Source organism: Lygodium microphyllum, chromosome 12, assembly GCF_053477565.2.
Source record: "Lygodium microphyllum isolate KBCC chromosome 12, Lygodium_microphyllum_v1.1.10, whole genome shotgun sequence".
NCBI lineage: Eukaryota > Viridiplantae > Streptophyta > Polypodiopsida > Schizaeales > Lygodiaceae > Lygodium > Lygodium microphyllum.
Window position 1 is genome coordinate 17002336 of NC_141146.1, and position 21272 is coordinate 17023607.

The following is a 21272-nucleotide window of genomic DNA, read 5'->3' on the forward strand; positions in this document are numbered from 1 at the left end:
ATCATCTCTGCCTGCTCATTAGGTATGTTCTTGGAAACTGATTCTATAGAAGGCTTAGTGGCATCCAGCGAAGGACCGCTTAGCTACTAACTCTTTTCAACTGGAATTATTAACAATGTCGCGATTACTTTTTTGGGAATGCAAACATGAGCTCAAACCAAAATTTAACCACATAGCACGTTTGGGCTTGACTTTAATTGCAGATGCTATCCTTGCCAGTCGCAATGTGTTGATATCGTTCCGTACAGCCAAGAGGCTTTTCAAGATCCCTCATGGATACCGAGATTTATGGGAACAGCTTTTGATGGTGCTCCAGAGCAGACAACCCTTTCCTGCCCTTGCTTTGGATCGTACCTGGCAGAACTGGGACCTTGCAGGCCGGCTAAATTTAGAAATGGCTTTAGTTAACCAAGTGTATCTTCTGGTTAAAGATCCTCAATGGCTGGTTACTAAAGCTAATACTGTATGGGGATTGCGTAAATCTCGATCATGATGGAAGGTAACCGTGATGGAGGGCTAGTTAAATAAGACACCTTTCAAATGCAAGGTCTTTCTTTGGAGAGTGATGATTGGTGCTCTTCCTCTTGCTTTAGATCTTTTGAAGTGTCAAATCTCCAACGGCAATTGTTTCTTTTGCACCACCAATGTGAAATCGACCCGTCATCAATTTATTGCTTACCCTCTCGCTAAGAAAATCTAGTCACTCTTGTCAGCAGTTTGACGAGCGATAGTTGATTTCTCACTAAGTCCTTTTGATTGGGTTTTTGTGCGGCCCAAATTTCCCACATTAGCACAACCACATATGAAGATCTTGTTTCTCTTTCTTAGATACTGGGACTGTTGACACAATTGAACCATTCAGAATGCTTTTCTTTTTTACTTGACCTCTAATGTTCAGGAACATATTGCTAGACTTAAAGGTCTCTTGCATTCGCAGATAGATTTTATTCGACACTCTGACTAACTCCCTCGAGAGGACTTACTTCCCTGGCATATGGCAATTTTCTCTACATCTTTGCCATGACTTTTGTAACTCTTTTGTTGTTTAGTACTTTATAAATATAACATTCATTACGAAAAAAAAGAGACTGAGTGAGTGAGTGAGTGAGTGGATATAATTCAACACGAGATTTGGGATTTCATGGGGGAGGGGATTGAGGAAGGAAAGGATCTCAAATGTGGAACCCCTGGCACGTTTGAGAATATTTTGGTAGTCCAATGATTATGAAGATACAATAATAATAATAATATAGTATAGATAGTGTAGATGTCAAAGAATGCATGATTCTTTCTGAGTTGGAATTGTCCACCATTCAAAATGAAGGGTTCCAAACATTGTGGTGAATCAATCAAGAGATTTGATAAATTTCGTGAATCCACATGCAAAATATGTGATCTCACATTTCACCAAGTTTTTGCGGTTGATAGTGCTACCCTTTGTGATAAAGGTAAGTATATTATTGTTTTCAAACTTCACTAATATCACAAAGGTTGCACAAAACTTGCAACTACAAATGGTGTCATATTATCATATCACCTACAGTTAGAGTCGAGGGTTTGTCCAAGGACACAAATGGGGATATGCACACACACACACACACACACACACACACACACACACACAGAGCAAAATGTGAAGGTTTTTTGTTCCATAACCATGCTTCACACTGTTATTTTGTGACATGAATGAATGAATGAATGAATGTGTGTGTGTGTGTGTGTGTGTGTGTGAGAGAGAGAGAGAGAGAGAGAGAGAGAGAGAGAGAGGTTTTCAGATTAAAAATGTGTAACTCAATTGGTTAAGTTGAACATGTGGTGAAAAATCATCAGAAAGTCATGTCAAATATTATTTTGGCAAAGTATACATAGATTTGTTCTCATTTCAGGAATTTTTGAAATTTGAATCCCTTTCTCATTCTTGTTTTTGAAAATTTATAATCAAAACTATGTATTTCAATAAGGCATTTCCCCTTCTCACACAATTTTAAAGCGGCCCTCATGAGACTCGAGCCTGCTCCTTTCCCAAACAATGGTTCATTGCATAAGCTTATTTAATATACAAGGGAATCGACTTCAAGGCAGCCTATTCAAAAGAATTAAGAACAGTGCAAAACATATAAAGTGACCAACCTAGCAGCCATAACTCTCACACAGACTCCCTCTCTGGATTACAGGTTTGGCCAATCTGTAAGATCTAGTAGTATCTTGTGCCCCTGTATTTAACTCTTTTCAAGAACTCAGAATCTCTGTTCATATCTGCTTTGCTTCCTTCCAATAAGCTGCCACTGCTGATAAACTGACTTGATCCGTAGAAAGGTTGCAACACAGAATAGACCCTAGGGCCTACACAAACACAAGCTGCTTGCTGCCCTCTTCCCTAGGTCCTGCCTGAACTTCCCCCAGTGTCACAGCCACAATGAGCTTGTGAGCTGCGATGGCCAAGGCATAGCAGACCATTGTCAAGCATGTCCACCCCGTCTTTATCAGTAACAGGGGCCTTCTCTTGAGCCTTGAGAGAGTTGTTTGGAACAGGAAATGCAGTTGCCTGTTCTGAATCAAGGAGAAATCCAAGCTGACTGAGCTATTTGTGAAGGATCTCATTTCAGCTGCCAATGCCCTATCAGAGGCAATATTCAATTTGGTAGAAGGGACTTCTGTTGGGTTGGTAAACTGAACATTCACGGGGGAATGGTCCTTCAGGAAATCTTTGCCTAACTGACACAGAACATTTGCCATTGCTGTTGCGACTTGTCTACGAAAGGATGCAGCTTTCCTAGAATTGAATGTGTATGCTACATCGTACGTATCCTGGAAAGCATTGAGATTACAAGCTGATCTTACCAGACTGTGATGGTGGTACACATGCACAAGAAGTTTCATACAAATTCCCACTATAATTCCCACATTGTGAATTATGAGAAACATCATGAGCTCTTGCAAGGAGGGATCACATACTTATCTAGGTGTGGTTGGGGGCAGGAGGCTGCCAGGCTATCCCCGGGCCCCAAACGCACCTAGCTAGGTGTGTGGTGCCTCCCGGGCAAAAGCTCATGATATTGAACACTCAAAGGGAAAAAGGGAAAATAGCCCCTTTCTCTGCATGGGAAAATGTCAAAAACTTATTGTGATAAAGAATAGTAGAAGACTGTTCTATATGACAATAACTATTCAATCCTTACTGCATCTATGACTAGCTGCCGAAATACACCACCATTCTCAGAAAGAAGAAGATCCACCAACAGGCGGATAATCTCAGGACTTATATTTTGTGCATCATATTCAGGAACATTGAGATCCTCCAGATCCATTCCTGTTTCAAGAGCAACACGCTTCCTGCATAAAAAACCCAGAAATGACGTGTTAAACAGTTTCTCCTTTCAAAGAAACCAGAGTGAAAACAGCAAGACATACAAGAGAGTACAACATTTGCAGACTGACTGCAAGAAAACTACATGTTTGACTGGCCACCACTACATGCCAATACAATATTTCAAGGTGTGAAAACGGTTGACTGTTGTCCACAGGAACTTGTGTGAATATTCAGGAGGGAAGGACAAGGTGCCTACAGGAAGTTGACTGGGTTTCTGTTTTTTCAGATGTGGTCTCCATAATTGCCGGTGAAAATCCAAATCTTGAACCCACATTTCATGGTATATAAAGTTATCTTATCTGCCCTTGGCCAGTGCCCTGTGTTTTGAGTGCCCAGGTGACAGGCAGGCCGAACAGGTCAACACGAGTAGAAGCAACTTATTAGAAACCACTATTCACTTATGTTTCATGGGGAGGGAGACTTTGGGGAGAATGTCAGTCTTCAGAATAACCAAATCAGCAATTTGGCTGCAGCCCTTTTTGTAAACAGCCCGAATGACGTCATATCCTTGAAAATACATTGTCAGGCTGTTAGTCTCTCCAAATGACCTCTGAGCACATGACTCAGATGAAGTCATATATGGCAGAGTGTTTTTGCTGAAATCAGCATGGCATTGAACCATCTGCATGCTCTTGCATCCTAAAAGGCTGATACTGTATCTGCAAGTCAGAACAACTTTTGTTTTGAACCAAGGGTTCCACACAAGGGGCTGTTTTTGCATCTTTTTCCATGAATGAAATAGACAGATGCTGCAACAGGGTAGATTCCATATCCAACATTGCTCAAAAAACTTCTGCAAGGATTTGGTCCCAGTAGCAAGATCAAAGCCCTTTCATGCAAAGGATAGTATTAAAGGACTCCTGTGGGCGGATACAGGATGCACTGGCAAAAGTAGACTTGCAGTAATTTTTCGAAGGTTCTTTTAGTGCAGCAGGAGACTTCAAAAGCAATTTGGCCCTGTAGTGCAATTCACAAGGTACACAAAAAAAAAAAAAGTGCACTGCCTTTGGGATCCACTCATACTGAGCATAGAATATGGGTTGATGGTGTCCTTGTCTGGTCATGTGGCTAGAGACAACAAACCATTGTGCATAGTTGACAAGTACAAAAAGGTACAGTATCATATGGTATGATAAAAGATGGTACTAAATGCTACCTTAAGATTTTATAAGGTATTTGTTTGCAAATAAAGAGTGGCTAATTATATTACTTCAGGAACGAGATCTTTGAATACAAGGAAGTGCTCGTGCTCAACAGACTAACTGGAGCTGATGCAGATTCGTAAATATATCAAATGTGCAAGCCTCTCAGGGTGGTCTAGGGGGGATGGGGGCAAGAAGCCATGGAGGGGGGGGTGTAACGCCATTTGGGGCTGCCTGCCTGCATCTCGAAAAACAGGTCTTGGCCGCCCCAAGTGCGCATGAAATGATAGCGGAGCTCTTGACGAGCCTTGGACTCGCCCTGCACCTGATCCCATTGTCCGCGGAGGGAGTGGATGATGGAAGTCCAGAGCTCTGCCAAGGCAGCCTGTGCTGAAAGTCTCTCTCCGCCAAAAACCTCCTGACACTGCGCCTTCTAGATATGCCATCCAGTAAGACTCCCTATGATCTCCCATACTTCAGAGCGCTCTGTTGTGGGCTCCAATACCTGCCGGATGGGTAGAGCCTCCAAACCAACCACTGCACATGACCCTGCCTCAATAATGAATATCGTGTCCTGCATCCCGGCCTCATACAAAAGGCGACAGCCTTGGTTGACTCCCTCCCAATAGAAAGCTCCCCAAGAGATGCATCCCAGGCTGGGCACCATGCGGCGCAGGGTGCGGCTTGCTCCTCTCCACACTAGCTGCACCACCTCGCACGACCAAAGGCAATGTTTTGCGGTTTCCAAAGGCTGTTGTGTGCAGCGCTTACAAACTCCCTCCTGCATCTAGGCAAGCCAGCTTCCCACCGCCAAGCCTCCGTGTGCCACCAACCATAAGAAGCATGATACCCTCTTCGATCTCCAACTATCCCATAGGCAGCACCAGAAGGACTGTCGGAAATGCTCCATGATGCCATGCTCCGCCTAGTGCCCACTACGCGACGATGCCCAATCCATATCCTCCTACATCAGTACGTGTCTACCAATCCTACCAGTGTACTCCAGGAGCCTCGCTGGCTTCTTGGAGACAGCAATGGCCGGCCATAGCCACTCCCCTAGATCCCATTCCAGCTAATCAAGTGGCCTGCCATCCCAGATCCAAAGGCGCCAGTCCTTGAACTCCTCCCAGAAGACAAAGGGGTCCAGTCGCCATGTCTTCCCTTAGAGGCCAATCACTTAGATCCTCCTCCATGCGAGGACAACGATCCCCTCTTCCTGTTGCCCCCTGTCAAGAGCCAGATGGCCCCCCTCCTATATGGTGAAGAAGGTCCCAGGTGGAGCGCCACCCACTCTCCCTACCACCTGAAGGGGGATGCCTACTAGAGAAACCTAGCAGCCCATACCTCCTCCGGCTCTATCAGCTCTCGTATCCGAGGGCAAGCTAGCCCTGAGGAATCGCTGCATCTATCTCCCTTCTCCTCAGCTCCACTCCTCTTTTGCAGCCTAATGCTCGCCGCAATACCTTCTCGTCCACCAACCTGTACACCTCCCGCCATGTGCTTATGGTACGAGCCGGGCCGGCCTCGCACCCAACCCACTAGATGTGGGGGCACTCACCAATCTTAGCCCCATCCTGATCTTTGACGTGGGGGTTCCAAATCACACGGTCTATCTTCTTCTCGCAGCCTAGGGGACTCTATATCAAGGCCTTACAGAGACCCTGCCACACTTGGAGCAAGCTACATAGGAAAGGTGATCTAGGGGGGTTGATCTGGGCTGATGTGAAGATCCATCTCAGGAACAGTCTCCACTCACCACCGAGCCTCATTCTGCACTCCTAAAGACCCTCTTGCAATAGTACCTTCCAAGTCTACCCTCCTAGTGTGAGACCACGGATGACTAGCTTACCCAAGAGGGTCAAACTCTGATACTCTGGGTCTATAATCCCAAGCCCTCCCTCTAAACGATGCCGTATGATGGTCGCCCACGCCACCTTGGCCCTGGAATCTTTAGTGCCGTCAAACCCGGACCACAAGAAATTCTGCACCAAGCAGTGAAGCTGCCCTGCACAGGATGACGAGAAACACCAACATGAGGCAATGTACCAGGCCGTCACTAGGAGGACCTGATTAACCACCAGGGCTCGGCGTGCTAGTGAGAGGCGAGCCGTGCTCCAGTAGGTCAGCTTCCTTCGAATAGAATCGAGGACTGGAAGAAACTGCTGGGCAAGAGTGATGTCGAGTCCCACCTAGAATCCTAGATAACAGACGGTCTACCCTCTGCTCACCCATTTGAATCCCAAGTGGATGCCCCACTCAGTGCTAGAGTCCAAGTCTGTGAGAAAACCAACCGACTTCTGCCAGTTGATTTTTGCTCCCGCTGCAGAATAGACCACCATAAGAGCCAGCCTCACTCTCTCCATCATCAACATATCGTCCTCGATGTAGAGTGTTGTATCATCTGCATACTCTAAGTCTAGCAGCTCAGTCTCCTGCCTCACGGGAAGGTGGAGTGTGCGTAGTCCACTCACCCGAGACCTGAGGAAGTGGGACATCACCTCTACAAAGAGTAGGAACAAGTACGGGCCCATGGGGCAACCCTGCCGGACCAATCTCTCCAGCTGAAACTCCTCCCTCTGCCTACCTCCTATGATAACACTACTGGTGGCCAATCTATAAAGTATGGAGACCCCGCGAATCCAAGCCTAGGGGAAACCCAACCTCACCATGGTGCCCTCTAGGAAATCCTAGTCCACCTGTCATAAGCTTTCTCGAAATCCAAGAGTAGTACAGCCAGTCTCTACCCACTGTGCTGGGCCCACTCTGTCGCCTCAAAGAAGGTGACTACGTTGTTGAGGATGCTCCTATCCTGGACAAAGCCTATCTGTGTGTCATGGATAATGTCTGGAAGCACAGGGCAAAATCACCTACCAATCATCTTTGCCAATGCCCCACTCAGTGCTAGAGTCCAAGTCTGTGAGAAAACCAACCGACTTCTGCCAGTTGATTTTTACTCCCGCTGCAAAATAGACCACCACAAGAGCCAGCCTCACTCTCTCCATCATCAACATATCGTCCTCGATGTAGAGTGTTGTATCATCTACACACTCTAAGTCTAGCAGTTCAGTCTCCTGCCTCACGCGAAGGTGGAGCCCGTGTAGTCCGCTCACCCGAGACCTGAGGAAGTGGGACATCACCTCTACAAAGAGTAGGAACAGGTACGGGCCCAGGGGGCAACCCTGCCGGACCGATCTCAGTAGGGGCATAGAACCATCCGCAATCTTTACCCAGAATCTACTGCGTGCCCTAACCTCAGTAGGGGCATAGAAATTGAGGACTCCAAGGCATGAGTCCCCAATATCCACACTGATCCATAGAACCCTCCCTACCACTATCATCCTATGGTCTCATACATAGGCGGTGAGACTCGGGCCAATAGAGGTGCATACGCCTCCGCTCCTACCGCGGGCACCGATGGCGTGCTCCCAGTAGGTGTGCGAGCTACTGGGAGAACCTTTCCTACCCTCTGAGCTTGGGTGAGGGTGAGCTTGTGTTCCTGTAAAGTAAGATGTCGATTTGACCGGCAAGGGCAAGCTGCGGCTCCTGCCGAACAATCAACTTCCTTGAGCCACATGTCCCACTATAGTGGAGGCTATTCACGTTCCAAGATGCAAGGTGTAAACTCATGGGGAGATCTATGACTAACCGAATAGACATTGTTCGGCGTGGACACTACAGACGAAGAAGAGCTATGAGGCATGCGGATACGCTTTGCTGCTGGCCTGGATGGTGAATTCCATCTCCCCATGGTAGCCCTCGAACATACCATGGGGGTAATGGATGTGCCTGGTGGTACCACCAAGGCATCAATCAACCAAGCTAAGAGGCGAGACTCCATACACTGGTAAAAACGGGCCGCCGGTGCCAAGGGCTACTCAATCACATCTGCTAGCGCTCTTTGTTGCACGGGGGTTCGAAAGATAATGCTCAGATGAGGAGTCTCGGCCCCCTACCCACCAATTAATGTCCATTATGCAACCCGGCCACTACTGGGAGAAGAGTGTCAAGCCCCCTTCTCCCATCCACTCAGAGATGTGGTCTGCCACCTGGCTCTTCACCTCCTCTACCTGAGTCGTCCTCCATTCTCCTATGTGAGAGGTCTGATAGAAGAAGGCGTAATTTGGTCCATCCGGTGGTGCTAGTAGATGGACCTTGCTACTCCTAGCCTTGCGTACCACGAAGAGTCCCACCTCTAGGGGTAGTGGGAAGACTCTGCACTCCGCAACTCTCAAATAAGACCACGGCCCACTCCGAAAAAACTCCTGCGGTAGCAGTTGCGCCTGTCTCAGGTATATGTGGCATGCGGCATGGACATATGAACTGGTGGCTGTGTGAGGGGGGTAGGAGGGACTCGGGATCCGATGGCTGGAAGATGTCAGCGTCTGGGACTCCTACTCTCTTGCGGGGGGATGGGAGGGGTCCCCTGAACTGAGTGGATATCAGGGGAGGGAGGACGAGGGTGATGGTGGGGTGGGGTGGGGTGGGGGAGCTCGCTCTCCATCACCCTACCGTGGCTGTGTTTCAGGAGTTCCCTGCGGCCCTCTGTTGTCTCCCCCTCTGTCGTCTTTGTACTCGTGTAAAACTGTCCACATCCACTTATGGGCCTGTAGGCGGGGCTGCACTCGCACCGAAGCGCATACACTCTGCTGCCAGGTGCCCAAAGTTATGGCAGCGCATGCACTGCCCTGGCTGCTTGGCCACAATGACCTGCAGCCTAAAGGAGTGCCTGCCCACCTCAATCTCTAGGAACTGTGGGATATTCTTGACCTCTTTCACTGCCACTCGTATCTTTGGGACTCCTGCTGTTGTCACTGCATCTGCGAAAGACGCACAAAGGACAATGTCGAAGAGCCATCCAAAGTCTTCCACCAACTGGCGATACTCTATCGCCAGGCCCGAGAAGAGAAGGGTGACCGCGTGCCAAAGAAACCTATTGTTGTGGAGTGCAAATGCCTCCACAGTAAAGCCACTGTACCAAGGGACCATGTATATGACCCCCTTCGTGGACACATATGGTGAACTGACAAGTAACTCGCGAGCTGCATCTGCCGACCTGAGCTGGACCATGAAGATCTCTTGGCCCATTAGGACCGCCTCCACGATCTGTGCTGTGCCAATGCACAGCGTGGAGTGGAGCCAGCCCCAAAGGTGGGCCCTGGCTGGGGAATGTCCTACTACTTGACCATAAATCGTTGTTTCCTTTAGCTCCATCTCCTTAGCTCCAACGGCTAAGACCTGCTCCTTAGAGAGGACGACGTGCAAGGTGTTTGACTAGAGAGCACTCCCTGAGTGCACCGGCGTCTGACAAGAGGTTCCAATTGCGCGTCCCTTCTTAGAGAACTACCAATCACGTCGCGGTGCTACTTGAGGGGGGGAAGTTGCTATAAATAGAGGAAACAACTGGAGGGTGGGGGGAGCAATGGCGGGGGAAAGAGCTAACGAAACGATTGCTAATGATGGCGTGAATGATCTGGGGGCGGGAAGGAGCGATCAGGCCGACGAGCGGGCGCAATCGATCTGGGGGGCAAGCACGATTAGATGGAGAGGGGGAAGCTTGCGCCGTGACAGGTAGTACAATATTAGTATGGAAAAAAAATAAATCATCTTGGGTATTGAAACCGGTCTTTGACTCACATAAAGTGGTAGTTCCTTCACTTAATACCTGGTCTTTTCACATACACACACAAACAAAGACCTCACTCCCTCGCTCAACACCAGATTGGCCCGGAAGTCCAACGTCCCTTTCAGTATTTCTTTATCAATTAAAAGATGGAAAGCTACAAAAATGAAATGTTCCAAAGTACAAAGCCTGTGAATAGTTAGCTTTCATCTTTTCTAAGCAAAATTTCAGCTGCATAAGGACAGTACAACATATCCAGAACAACATCCCAAGCAAGAAAACACTTTCTGTGACCATAACTCAATAATTCAAGTGCAGAATTGCAATCGGCAGAACTCTATATTTACTGTTTTTCACCTGTTTCTTGACATGTTCTCAACCCTTTAACCCTAGCGTCATTCCAACAGTAAAACAATCCCTAAACAACACAAAATCAGAGCCGAAAACCCTGTTCTTGTGTAGCATGGTCAACACTTTCTTTAGTTCCTGCATTGGAGGAGCGATCAACTGCTCCTGAACCTGAACAATGAGGCTCTTCCTTTAGCAGAAGAGAAAAGAAAACACAAAACTGTACATTCGATTGAATCAGCCCATCATGCAGAGCATTTCCTCTGAGAATAAAGAGAGGGTTCACCAGAGGGAGCAAGCCCTACCTCCGTACAAGGGTCAGAGACGAAGAAGTACTCTCCATAGCTTATGCAGTTGCAGCAATCTCCCTCAGCCCACGCTAAGATTTGCCCCTTCATTCAATGTTCTTTTTTTATGATGCTCTCTCTCTCTCTCTCTCTCTCTCTTTTGGGAATTTTGTGCCCAAATTGTGACACATGGCATACATTTAACAATTTTCCCCTTTAAACCTTCCGGTCTGAAATTCTCCATGATCGGTGAAAAATTTAACCTTGGCACAAACCACAGAATTAATCCTCCTGCAAAGCGAAGACAATAACGCGAACAGATTCTAGGGTCCAAAAATAGCAACTCTATAATTTTTAGGGATGGTGACTCCTGCATTCCTCAAGTTGTTCTGAGCAACTTTTATCATTGCAACCACATCAAAAAGTGTAATATGGCCTAGTTACGGTGACTTTAATTCCATGGGCATTCTCACATGTGCATCTTCTCTCTTGGCCAGGCTCATTGTCTTGCACCATCTTCAGTGGCTAAGCACACAGTCCCAACCCACTGGCATTCTATTCCTGAGTGCCCATTCAATCCAGTCCCAAGGCTCAAACAAACCATTAGTCCAATTTGTCCCAATGGCTGCCTCTTCTAGATCGCGGCTTAATCCAAGAGAACTCTGGGGGTAAAAAGCAACAACAACTAAAGAAAAGAAAAATAAAATATTTATATAAGTAAATAAGGAAAGCAACTGCAAAAAGTATCACCACCTAGTGACATATCCTCCTCTTGAAAGAAGCAAGTGACCTCGATTGCATGCCACACATGCTAACGGATGACATAGGACGATAACAAGATTCTCCATGTTATTAGTGCCATCGCATGTATCACTTACTAACAAATGACACAGGGCAATGGTAGGAGATTCCCCGCTACCATTTGTGCCATTGCAAGTTCAAGTCTCACATAGGTGGAGGATCACATCCTGTATCCAACTATAGTTAGTAGGAGCCTTTCTAATATACTTGTTTTTGAATGCAATACAAGGTGATAGCACGTATCCCTAAACTATTAGTGTCACAACATGTATAATCATTCAACTGAAGTCTAACAAATACAACTTCAAAGCACTGAGATTTCATTCAATGATACACAAGTTGATGCTAAGTGTAAACCATACATTGTGCTTTATTCAATGAGATGCAATATTTAACTGTACAACAGAGAATGTACATTGCTTCAGAAAGCATTCTAAGTCACTGTAGGTTCCAGCAAGAAAGCTTCTCGATAAAGTTGCAATAACTAAGGCAAATCTGCCAATTCAGCCTCTTCCATCAATTTGGCATCCATTGGTGAATAGTTCTTGAACTTCACCAAAAAAATTCTTATAACTCTACCTTTCACTTTCTTATCCTTATGTGTCAGGATCTGCTCAGGAACTAGAATCTCATAGAATTTCTCTACTTCAGGCTCTTCCTCTTGAACCATATCTTCTAGCACTTCACCAATTAAAAACCTTAATAGGCACACATGGAATGCATTATGAATTTTCCAATTCTTTGGCAATTTCAGCCAGTATGCCACATCATTGATCTTCTCTAAGACTTGAAAAGGGCCATAGTAACGCATACTCAGCTTTGGAACCAAACGTTCCTTGCCCCTCTGTTTTCTCAAACGTGCCTTTTCAAAACACAATGAGACCCAATCATCCTTTTTGAACAAGAGTTCCCGACGATGACTATCAACAGCTCTTTTCTATTTAGCTTGTGACTTTTTTCAGGCATACTTGACCTTTTTATATGCTTCTTTCCAATCTTTTACATAATGATCTGTATCAAAAATGTTCTCTTTTATCTGCAAAATGGGATATAGTTTCTTTGCACCTTTCACCATCTCAAAAGGTGCTTTGCCAGTAGATGAGTATACTGTATTATTGTATACATACTCTACCAATGGCAAGTAGTGTTCCCAAGAAGTCTTATGGTCTGAAACATAACACTTCAGTAGATCTAAAACAGTCAAATTTGCTTCTTCAGACTGTCCATCAGTTTGCCGATGAAAAAAAGATGAAAACTTCAGCGTAGTGTCCATGTTTTCAAACAATGCTTTCCAAAACAAGCTAGTCATTCTTACGTCTCTAACACTGACAATTGACAATGGCATTCCATGGTACTTGAAGATATTATGCATAAATATCTTTACCATGTGTTCTAACTTAACCTTTTTTCTTACAGGAATGAAATGTGCCTGTTTGCTGAATCTGCAAATGATAGTCCAGATTCCATCAGTCCCTAAATAAGTTCTTGGAAGATCAAAAATGAAATCCATGGCAATACTTTCCAATGGCCTTTCTGGAATAGGCAGTGGTTGTAATAACCCTGGTGCCTTCTGTCTATCAAATTTGGCCTTTTGGCATACAAGGCAAGATCTGACATATGCATCAACATTAGATCTCGGGGCTGGCCAATAGAAGAAAGTCTCTACCGCTTTGACTGTAGCATCTATACCACAATGTCTTGCATATGGTGGAGCATGACTTTCTAATAGAACTTTTGGCCTTAGCTGTTTTGTAATGCAGTCTTCCATGCATCATGATAAAACCTTCTTTGAACACATAATGATTATGATGTTGGCCATTGATCAACTGTTCATAGATTTCAGAGAAATCTTCGTCATCAGCATACTGCCCTTTCATATCATCCAATTCATGATGATAAGAAATTGAAACAGTTGACACCTATGGTTTTCAAGATAAAGCATCTGCAACTACATTCTTCTTGCCTTCCACATCCACTATCTAAAAATGACACACAGATAGGAAATTTGCCCAACGCATGTGTTTCTATGACAATTTAGCCTATGTAAGAAAGTATCTATGTATTTGATGGTCCGTTTGCACTACAAAATCAGCACCAAGCAAATAATGCTTCCAACTAGAAAGTGCATGGATCACAGCCTATAACTCTTTCTCATAAATTTGGTAAGTCCTTCCAACGACAGAGAGTACTCTACTCTCGTATGCCGCAACTCGGCCATTCTGCATTAATACAACACCAATGCTGTTTCCACATGCATCACACTGCACTACGAATGGCTTAGACAGATCTGGCAAAATAGGTACTAGATCTGTAGTCGTTTTTCCCTTCAATAACTAGATGTTGATTTCTCTTTATCAATCCATTGCCATTTGACATCCTTCTTTTCAAGCGCATGTAAAGGAGAAGAAATCTCTGCAAAGTGTCTTACAGATCTTCTATAGTAAGAGCATAGACCAAGGAAACTGTGGACATCATGAACGGTTTTCAAGTTTGGCCAAGAGACAATTGCTTCTATCTTTGCAGGATCCATCTTCACACCATCTTTAGAAACTATGTGCCCAAGGAAGTGAATCTCTTCCAAAAAGAATTCACTCTTATTGCCATTAATGAGCAATCTATTATGCTTAAGCTCATTAAAGACTCTAACCAAGTGTTTTCTATGCTCCTCTTTATTCTTTGAAAAGATAATCATATCATCAAAGAATATGCCAACGAACTTCGATAAGGGCCAAAAATTCTATCCATCATCTTGTTAAACGTGGCAGAAGTATTGGTCAATCCAAACGGCAAGACTAAAAATTCATAGAGACCAAATGTCGTTCTAAAAGCACTCTTATGGATATCCATTGGCTTGACTCTGATCTGATGGTACCCACTTTTCAAATCTATCCTGTCAAACATTCCTACTCCCTGTAATCAAACAAGAATGTCATTTATCCTCGAAATCGAAAACCTATTCTTGATTGTGTTCTTATTTAAGGCTCTGTAGTCAATATACATTCGCTAAGAGCCGTCCTTTTTTTGAACTAGCAACACAAGTGAACAAAACGGAGAACTGTTGGGCTGAATTAGTCCCTTCTCTAAAAGTTCATTAACATGTGTCATAATCTCTTTCTACTACGCTACACTGACCCTTGGGCGGACTAGTCCCTAGAATAAGATCTATGGTATGATCTTCATATCTCTAAGGGGGTAACTCTCCTGGTAACGAATCTGAGAAATGGTCACTGAATTTATCCAAGAAAGCTTAGCTACCAATGCCGGTGAGATAAAATTTGCACAAGCTCCAAGATCAAAGAAAATAAGCACTGTGGAATCTCTGATCTTTTCCCAAGCTTTGCACAGATTGTTGTGGGCACTCATAAGCAATATGGCCTTTCTGTTCACATATAAAGTATTTCCCAGCCATCATTAAAGCCTTTCTTTCTTCAAATGATTTCTTCCAAAAAGACTTCTTTGTAAAGACTTCTTTGTAAAGCTAGTCTTTCTTGGAAATTACTTCTTGTTCTTGCCAGGATCCTGCTTAAACTAAGAAAACTTCTTTTCAGTGCCTTTAAGGCTATCAACTTTTCCTTTCAACAATGCATTTGCCACACCAGCATTTTCAATTAACTGTACCATATTTGTAAAACAGGTCTTCGTACAATAATCCCTGATGGCTTTGGGCAAACCACAACACTACTTTTCAATTTGTTCTAACAGGGGCAATGTCATGTAAGAACTCAAGGGAAAACGTGCTTTCCAAAATTTCTTATTGTACTCTTCTAAATCCGCACAATTTGCAAAGCATTACCTTTCAAAGCATTACCTTTCAAAAAAGTTGCAGCCTTCCACACCTTAGAAGTCTCAATAAAATTCCCTCCAGTGTAAGCTACATCAAACTGTTGTATAAATGTAAAAGCTTTCAGCTTATCTTGCATACCACTGAAGGTTTCAAACTTTAATGCTTGACCACCCTTTTTATAGTCTTTAGGCTTTGCACTTTTTGCTGTCAAGATGTCATAGACAGGTGGCTATGAAAAGGGGAGTCCCTTAAGCGCATTATCAGCATTAATTTCACCTATCTTAACTGTCATATGTCCACTAGGCTGAGAAAAACCAACCATTGCATTTTGTACTCCAGGCATCAAATAAGGACTTTGCAAAGTCTGATAACCAGGCTATAGACTAATATTAGCATAAAGTGGGTTCACTGCCTCAATAGGCATCATTCCTAGTGGCCCTCTGGGCAAGTATCCCTGATAACTAATGGGTAATTTCGCCATTGCTTGAAAAACTCACCCACCACCAAAGTAACCAAGATAGGTAGCAAACTGAGGAGGAATAGTCTACTGTGCCACTTGTGCATTACTGCCTTAACCATTCACTCCCTAGTCCTATGCTTGTGCTTCTTGTTGCACTAGACTTGTCTCCATGTTTGGTGTCTTTTTCACATGCTCACACACATTAGAGGTTTGCCTTTTTTAGCACTCCATGGTATGATGTGATGACTCAGCCTGAGAATCCTCATTATGTGACTTCAAAATTTTTTGCATCCGAGGATTCTTTACAAGCTGTTGGAAAGAGCCAACCATACGGAGGAGTTGTGCCATAAAGAAGTCCTCCTATTCTTGCTCCTCATCCTCTAGTTCAATCTCCGTTCTAGAAGGTGCTGACACCTGTGCACCAATACTCTCTCTTCGGTGTCTATGAGCAGCAGAAGAACTCTCTTCTTCATGAGGAAATTTTCCTTTGCCTTTGTCCATGTCTGCCATCTCTCTAATCCTATATCCGGCAAATACTGGATCCAAGAAAAATCTCGTAGTCTTTCTTACCCGTAATCTCTGTAAAACCTGTGTGTATGGCCTTTTCACCCAAAATTGTCTGAGCTTAAATTCTTACAGAAAAGAATTCAAATCCCAGGGATCGAACCATGGAACTGGTCTATGACTCACATAAAGCGGTAGTCCCTTCAATTAATACCTGGTCTTTTCACATACACACAAACACAGACCTCACTCCCTCACTCAACACTAGGGTGGCCCCGAAGTCCGGCGCCCCTTTCCGTATTTCGTTATCAATTAAAAGATAGAAAGTTACAAAAATTAAATGTTCCAAAGTAAAAAGTCTGTGAACAGTTAGCTTTCATCTTTTCTGAGCAAAATTTCAGCTGCATAAGGACAGTACAGCATATCTAGAATAACATCCCAAGTAGGAAAACACTTTCCTTGACCATAACTCAATAATTCAAGTGCAGAATTGCAATTTGCAGAACTCTGTATTTACTGTTTTTCACATGTTTCTTGACATGTTCTCAGCCTTATTCCATTCCAAATCTGTTCCATACCAGTTGGACTACAAACCCTTTAACCCTGGCGTCATTCCAGTAGTAAAACAGTCCCACAAACAGCACAAATTCAGAGCCCAAAACCCTGTTCTTGTGTGGCGTGGTCAACACTTTGTTTAGTTCTTGCATTGGAGGAGCGATCAGCTGCTCCCGAACCTGAACAATAGGGCTCTTCCCTTAGCAGAAGAGCAAAGAAAACACAGAACTATACATTCGATTGAATCAGCCCATCATTTAGAGCATTTCCTTTTAGAATAGAGAGAGGGTTGATAGAGGGAGCAAGCTCTACCTCTGTACATGAGTCAGAGACGAAGAAGTACTCTCCATAGCTGATCTCCCTCAGCCCACGCTCAAATCTACCCCTCCTACATTCAACATTCTTTTTTTTATTATGCTCTCTCTCTCTTTTGGGAATTTGTCCCCAAATTGTGACACATGGCATACATATAACAATTTTCCCCTTTAAACCTTCCGGTCAAAAATTCTCCATGATCAGTGCAAAATTTGACCTCAACACAGCCTAGAGAATGAATCGTCGTACAAACCGAAGATAATGACGTGAACATATTCTGGGGTCCAAAAATAGTAACTCCGTAATTTTTAGGGATGGTGACCCCTACTTTCCTCAAGTTGTTTTAGCAACTTTTATCATTGCAACCACATCAAAAAGTGTAATGTGGCTCAGTTACGGTGACTTTTATTCCATGGGCATTCTCACATGTGCATCTTCTCTCTTGGCAAAGCTCATTGTCTTGCACCATCCTCAGTGGCTAAGCACATAGTCCCAACCCACTGGCATTCTATTCTTCAATGCCCATTCAATCGAGTCCCAAGGCTCAAACAAACTATTAGTCCAATTTGTTCCAATGGCTGCCTCTTCTGGATCCCGGATTTATCCAAGAGAACTCTAGGGGTAAAAAGCAACAGCAACTAATGAAAAGAAAAATAATAAGTAAATAAGGAAAGCAACTGCAAAAAGTATCACCACTTGGTGATAGGTATTTTGGACTAAAGAGGATAAAGTGTGTAAAGCCTAAAGAGCAATGCTATTAGAGCATACAAGATGATTACTTGAGGGTAACATTCGACTGGAGAGATCGGTTCATCGGGGCTGTTCTCTGGCACCGTACATGTTTCTACTCTTAGCAGAGGCCATATCCTACTTCCTCCGGTCACGTGTCAGCGGGCTACGTGGTCTTCGACTTCCGGTGAGGAAGGACATAGAGTTGTTAGATTCAGAGTATGCACATGATACCGCACTATATATAGAGGATGATGAGCTGATACTGGAGAGAGTGAGACTAGCTCTAGAGGTGTTTTGCACTGTAGCAGGAGCGAAAATCACTTGGCGAAAGTCGGTTGCTTTTCTTACGGACTCGAACTCTAGCACGGAGTGGAGCACCCACTTGGGATTCAGATGGGTGTGCAAAGGGCAGACCATCCGATACCTGGGGTTTCAAGTGGGACTTGACATCATTCCCGCCCAGCAGTTTCTTCCTGTACTCGACTCTATCAGCCGGAAGCTGACCTGCTGAAGTATCGTCTGCCTTTCCTTAGGAGGCCGAGCCCTTGTGGTCAACCAAGCCCTCCTAGTGATGGCATGGTATATCGCCTCGTGCTAGTGTTTCTCCTGGTCACTTCACCGCCTAGTGCGAAATTTTCTCTAAGCCGGTTCAGATGGTTCCAGGGGTTCTCGGGCCAAGGTGGTGTAGGTGACCATCATCCAACATCGGTCTGAGGGAGAGCTTGGGATCATAGACCCAGAGTTTCAGAGCTTGGTCCTTTTGGGCAAGCTAGTAGTCCGTGGGCTCACGCGAGGAGGGCAAACCTGGAAGGTCCTACTGCAAGAGGGTCTCCAGGAGTGCAGACCGAGGCTTGGTGGTGATTGGAGACCATCCTTGAGATGGATCTTCACGACGGCCCAGATCACTCCCCCCAGATTCTCCTTCCTTCGAAGCCTACTTCGTATGTGGCAAGGCCTCCGTAAGGCCCTAATTCAGAGCCCCCCAAGATGCCAAGAGGAGAGAGACCGCCAACGAGTGGTCTCAAACCCCCAAGCCAGAGATAGGGAAGGGATACAGATTGACCAACGCCCCCACATCCAGTGGGCTGGCTAGGAGGCTGGCCCCGCTCGCACTATCAAGACATGGCGGGAGGTGTACAGGATGATGGACCAAGAGGTTTTGCAGCAAGCATCAGGGTGTTAGAGACGAGAGGAGCTGAGAAGAAGGAAGATTGATGCAACGATACCTCAGGAGTGTCTTGACCCCCTGATCAGAGAGCTGATAGAGCTTGGCGAGGTATGGGCCACTAGATTTTCACCAGTAGGTATCCCTGTACAGGTGATAGACAGAGTAGGTGGTGCCCCCTATAGGATTTTCTTCATCGTGCAAGAGAGGGGGCGTTTGGTCCTTAACAAAGGGAAGTAGGATGAGGAGATCACTGTCCTTCCTTCGAGGAGGATTCGTATAGTCGTCCTTCAAGGGAAGACCTGGCGTTTGGACCCTTATGTATTCTTGGAGTTCCAGGAGTGGCACCTCAGGATATGGGAGAGCAGGCCACTTGATGAGCTGGAGTGGGATCCAGGAGAGTGGCTATGGTCAGCCATTGCGGTTGCCAAGAAGCCACTGAGGTTCTTGGAGTACACAACCAAGATTGGCAGGCATGTACTGATGCAGGAGGACATGGACTAGGCACTTTCGCGTAGCACATATTGAGCAGAGCACAGTATCACGCATGCCTTGCGTCGGACTTTTCCGCCGCCTATGGGACAACTGGAAGCCAAGGAGGGTATCGTATTCCGATGGAGGACTGGCGGTGGGGAGTTGGCTAGCCCAGAGACAGTAGGTTGAAGGGTGTAAATGCTGCCCAAAAAGCTTTTGGAAACTCCACAACACTGCCTTTGCTTGTGCGACGCAGCGGCACAGCTTGTGTAGACAAGAGCATGCCACATTTTCCGTTGTGTGACACCTAGCCTTGGATGTATCTCGTGGGAAGCTTTTTGTTGGCAGGCACTCAACCAAGGCCATCACCTTCTGTATGAGGCCGGGATGCAGGTCACGATCTTCATCATTGAGGCTGAGTCTTGTGCAATGGTCGGTCTGAAAGCTTTACCAAGCCGCTAGGTACTAGAGCCCACAACACACCGCTCTGAGGTATGGGACATTGTAGGAAGTCTTACTAGATGGCAGATCTGGAAGGCACGTTGTCAGGTGGTTTTTGGCGGGGAGAGCCTTTCAGTACAAGCGACTTTGGCTGAGCTCTAGACCTCCATCATCCACTCCCTCCACAACCGGTGCGACCCAGTGCAAGGCGAGTCTCGAGCTCGTCAGGAGTTTCATTCTCATTTCTTGCACACCTGGGGCGGCCAAGAGCTATTCTTCATATGATGCAAGCAGGCAGGCCTAGATGGCAATACCAACCCCCCCCCCCCCCCCCCCCTTCCATGGCTTCTTGCTCCCACCCCCCCCAGACCGCCTTGAGAGGCTTGTATACTCGATATATCTGTGACTCTGCATCAGCTCTCTAGCTAGTTAGTTGAGCATGAGCACTTCATTGTATTCAGGATTTTTTCTAAAGTAATATAATTAGCCACACTTTATTTGCAAAAAAAACTTGATGGTAACATGCCAAAACCTCTAGCGTATATGCCTCATGCACAATACACACAACAACATAAAAGTCACAAGTACATTGATGGGAATGGATACACGATACATAAATGATCATGCAAATAAGAGAAGTGTAGGGGCCGGCGCTTGAAAAAGGAGTTTGGGGGGTGTGGCCACAAGTACCCTGTTTTTTTGTACGAAACAAATACCCTATTTTTTTGTACGAAATTGTGCAAACATGTATCATACCGTACAGATCGTATTGTACTACATACAAAGACAGCTATGCCATTGAGTGGGTTGGCACATTGCCAACCTAGCTACATGCATGTGTAGAGTCTTCACTATACTAGGTCCTTTTTTGGAGGGCCTATCGCCACACAACTTTTCTCACCCACTTCCTTGGCGCCGGGAGGGAGGGGGCCTCCCCCATGCCACCTGAAGGGCTGTTCTAGTAAATACCCTGTGCAATTCATGGACCTACTAAATATACATTTCGTGGTGACTTTTGGTCACATGCTCAAAAAAGAATGCATGCAACACTATATTTACCCTATCAATCAGTCGCTAGTTTTAGAAGCTATAGCCACATTTTTCTGTATACACAACATTAGCTCTCCTCTGTTTCTTGTGTGCTATCGAAGCTTCCTAACAGAAGCACATGGCAAGGAAGCATCAGCTATCTATTGTTTTCATCTACAATAATCAAAGTCTTCTCTTAAATTCTCCATATTCTTTGTTTATCACTTGCTTGTAAATTTCATGTA

General features: G+C 45.2%; 1 protein-coding gene across 3 annotated transcripts in view; it reads right to left on the reverse strand.

The window, feature by feature from the left end:
• Positions 1 to 1829: 1829 nt before the first annotated feature.
• The window catches only part of ATATH8 (Protein kinase superfamily protein), a 173563-nt gene continuing 154120 nt past the window's right edge, over positions 1830 to 21272 (reverse strand). For 2 of the 3 annotated variants that reach the window (XM_087689212.1, XM_087689211.1), the window contains exons 17-18: positions 3180 to 3333; positions 1830 to 2808 (exon numbers count right to left, since the gene is read on the reverse strand). In XM_087689212.1, the coding sequence (XP_087545338.1) occupies positions 2344 to 2808; positions 3180 to 3333 (619 nt within the window). In that variant the 3' untranslated portion in view covers positions 1830 to 2343. Of the gene's footprint in view, positions 2809 to 3179; positions 3334 to 21272 lie in introns of those variants that run through there. The other variant, XM_087689213.1, reaches the window with a different exon arrangement.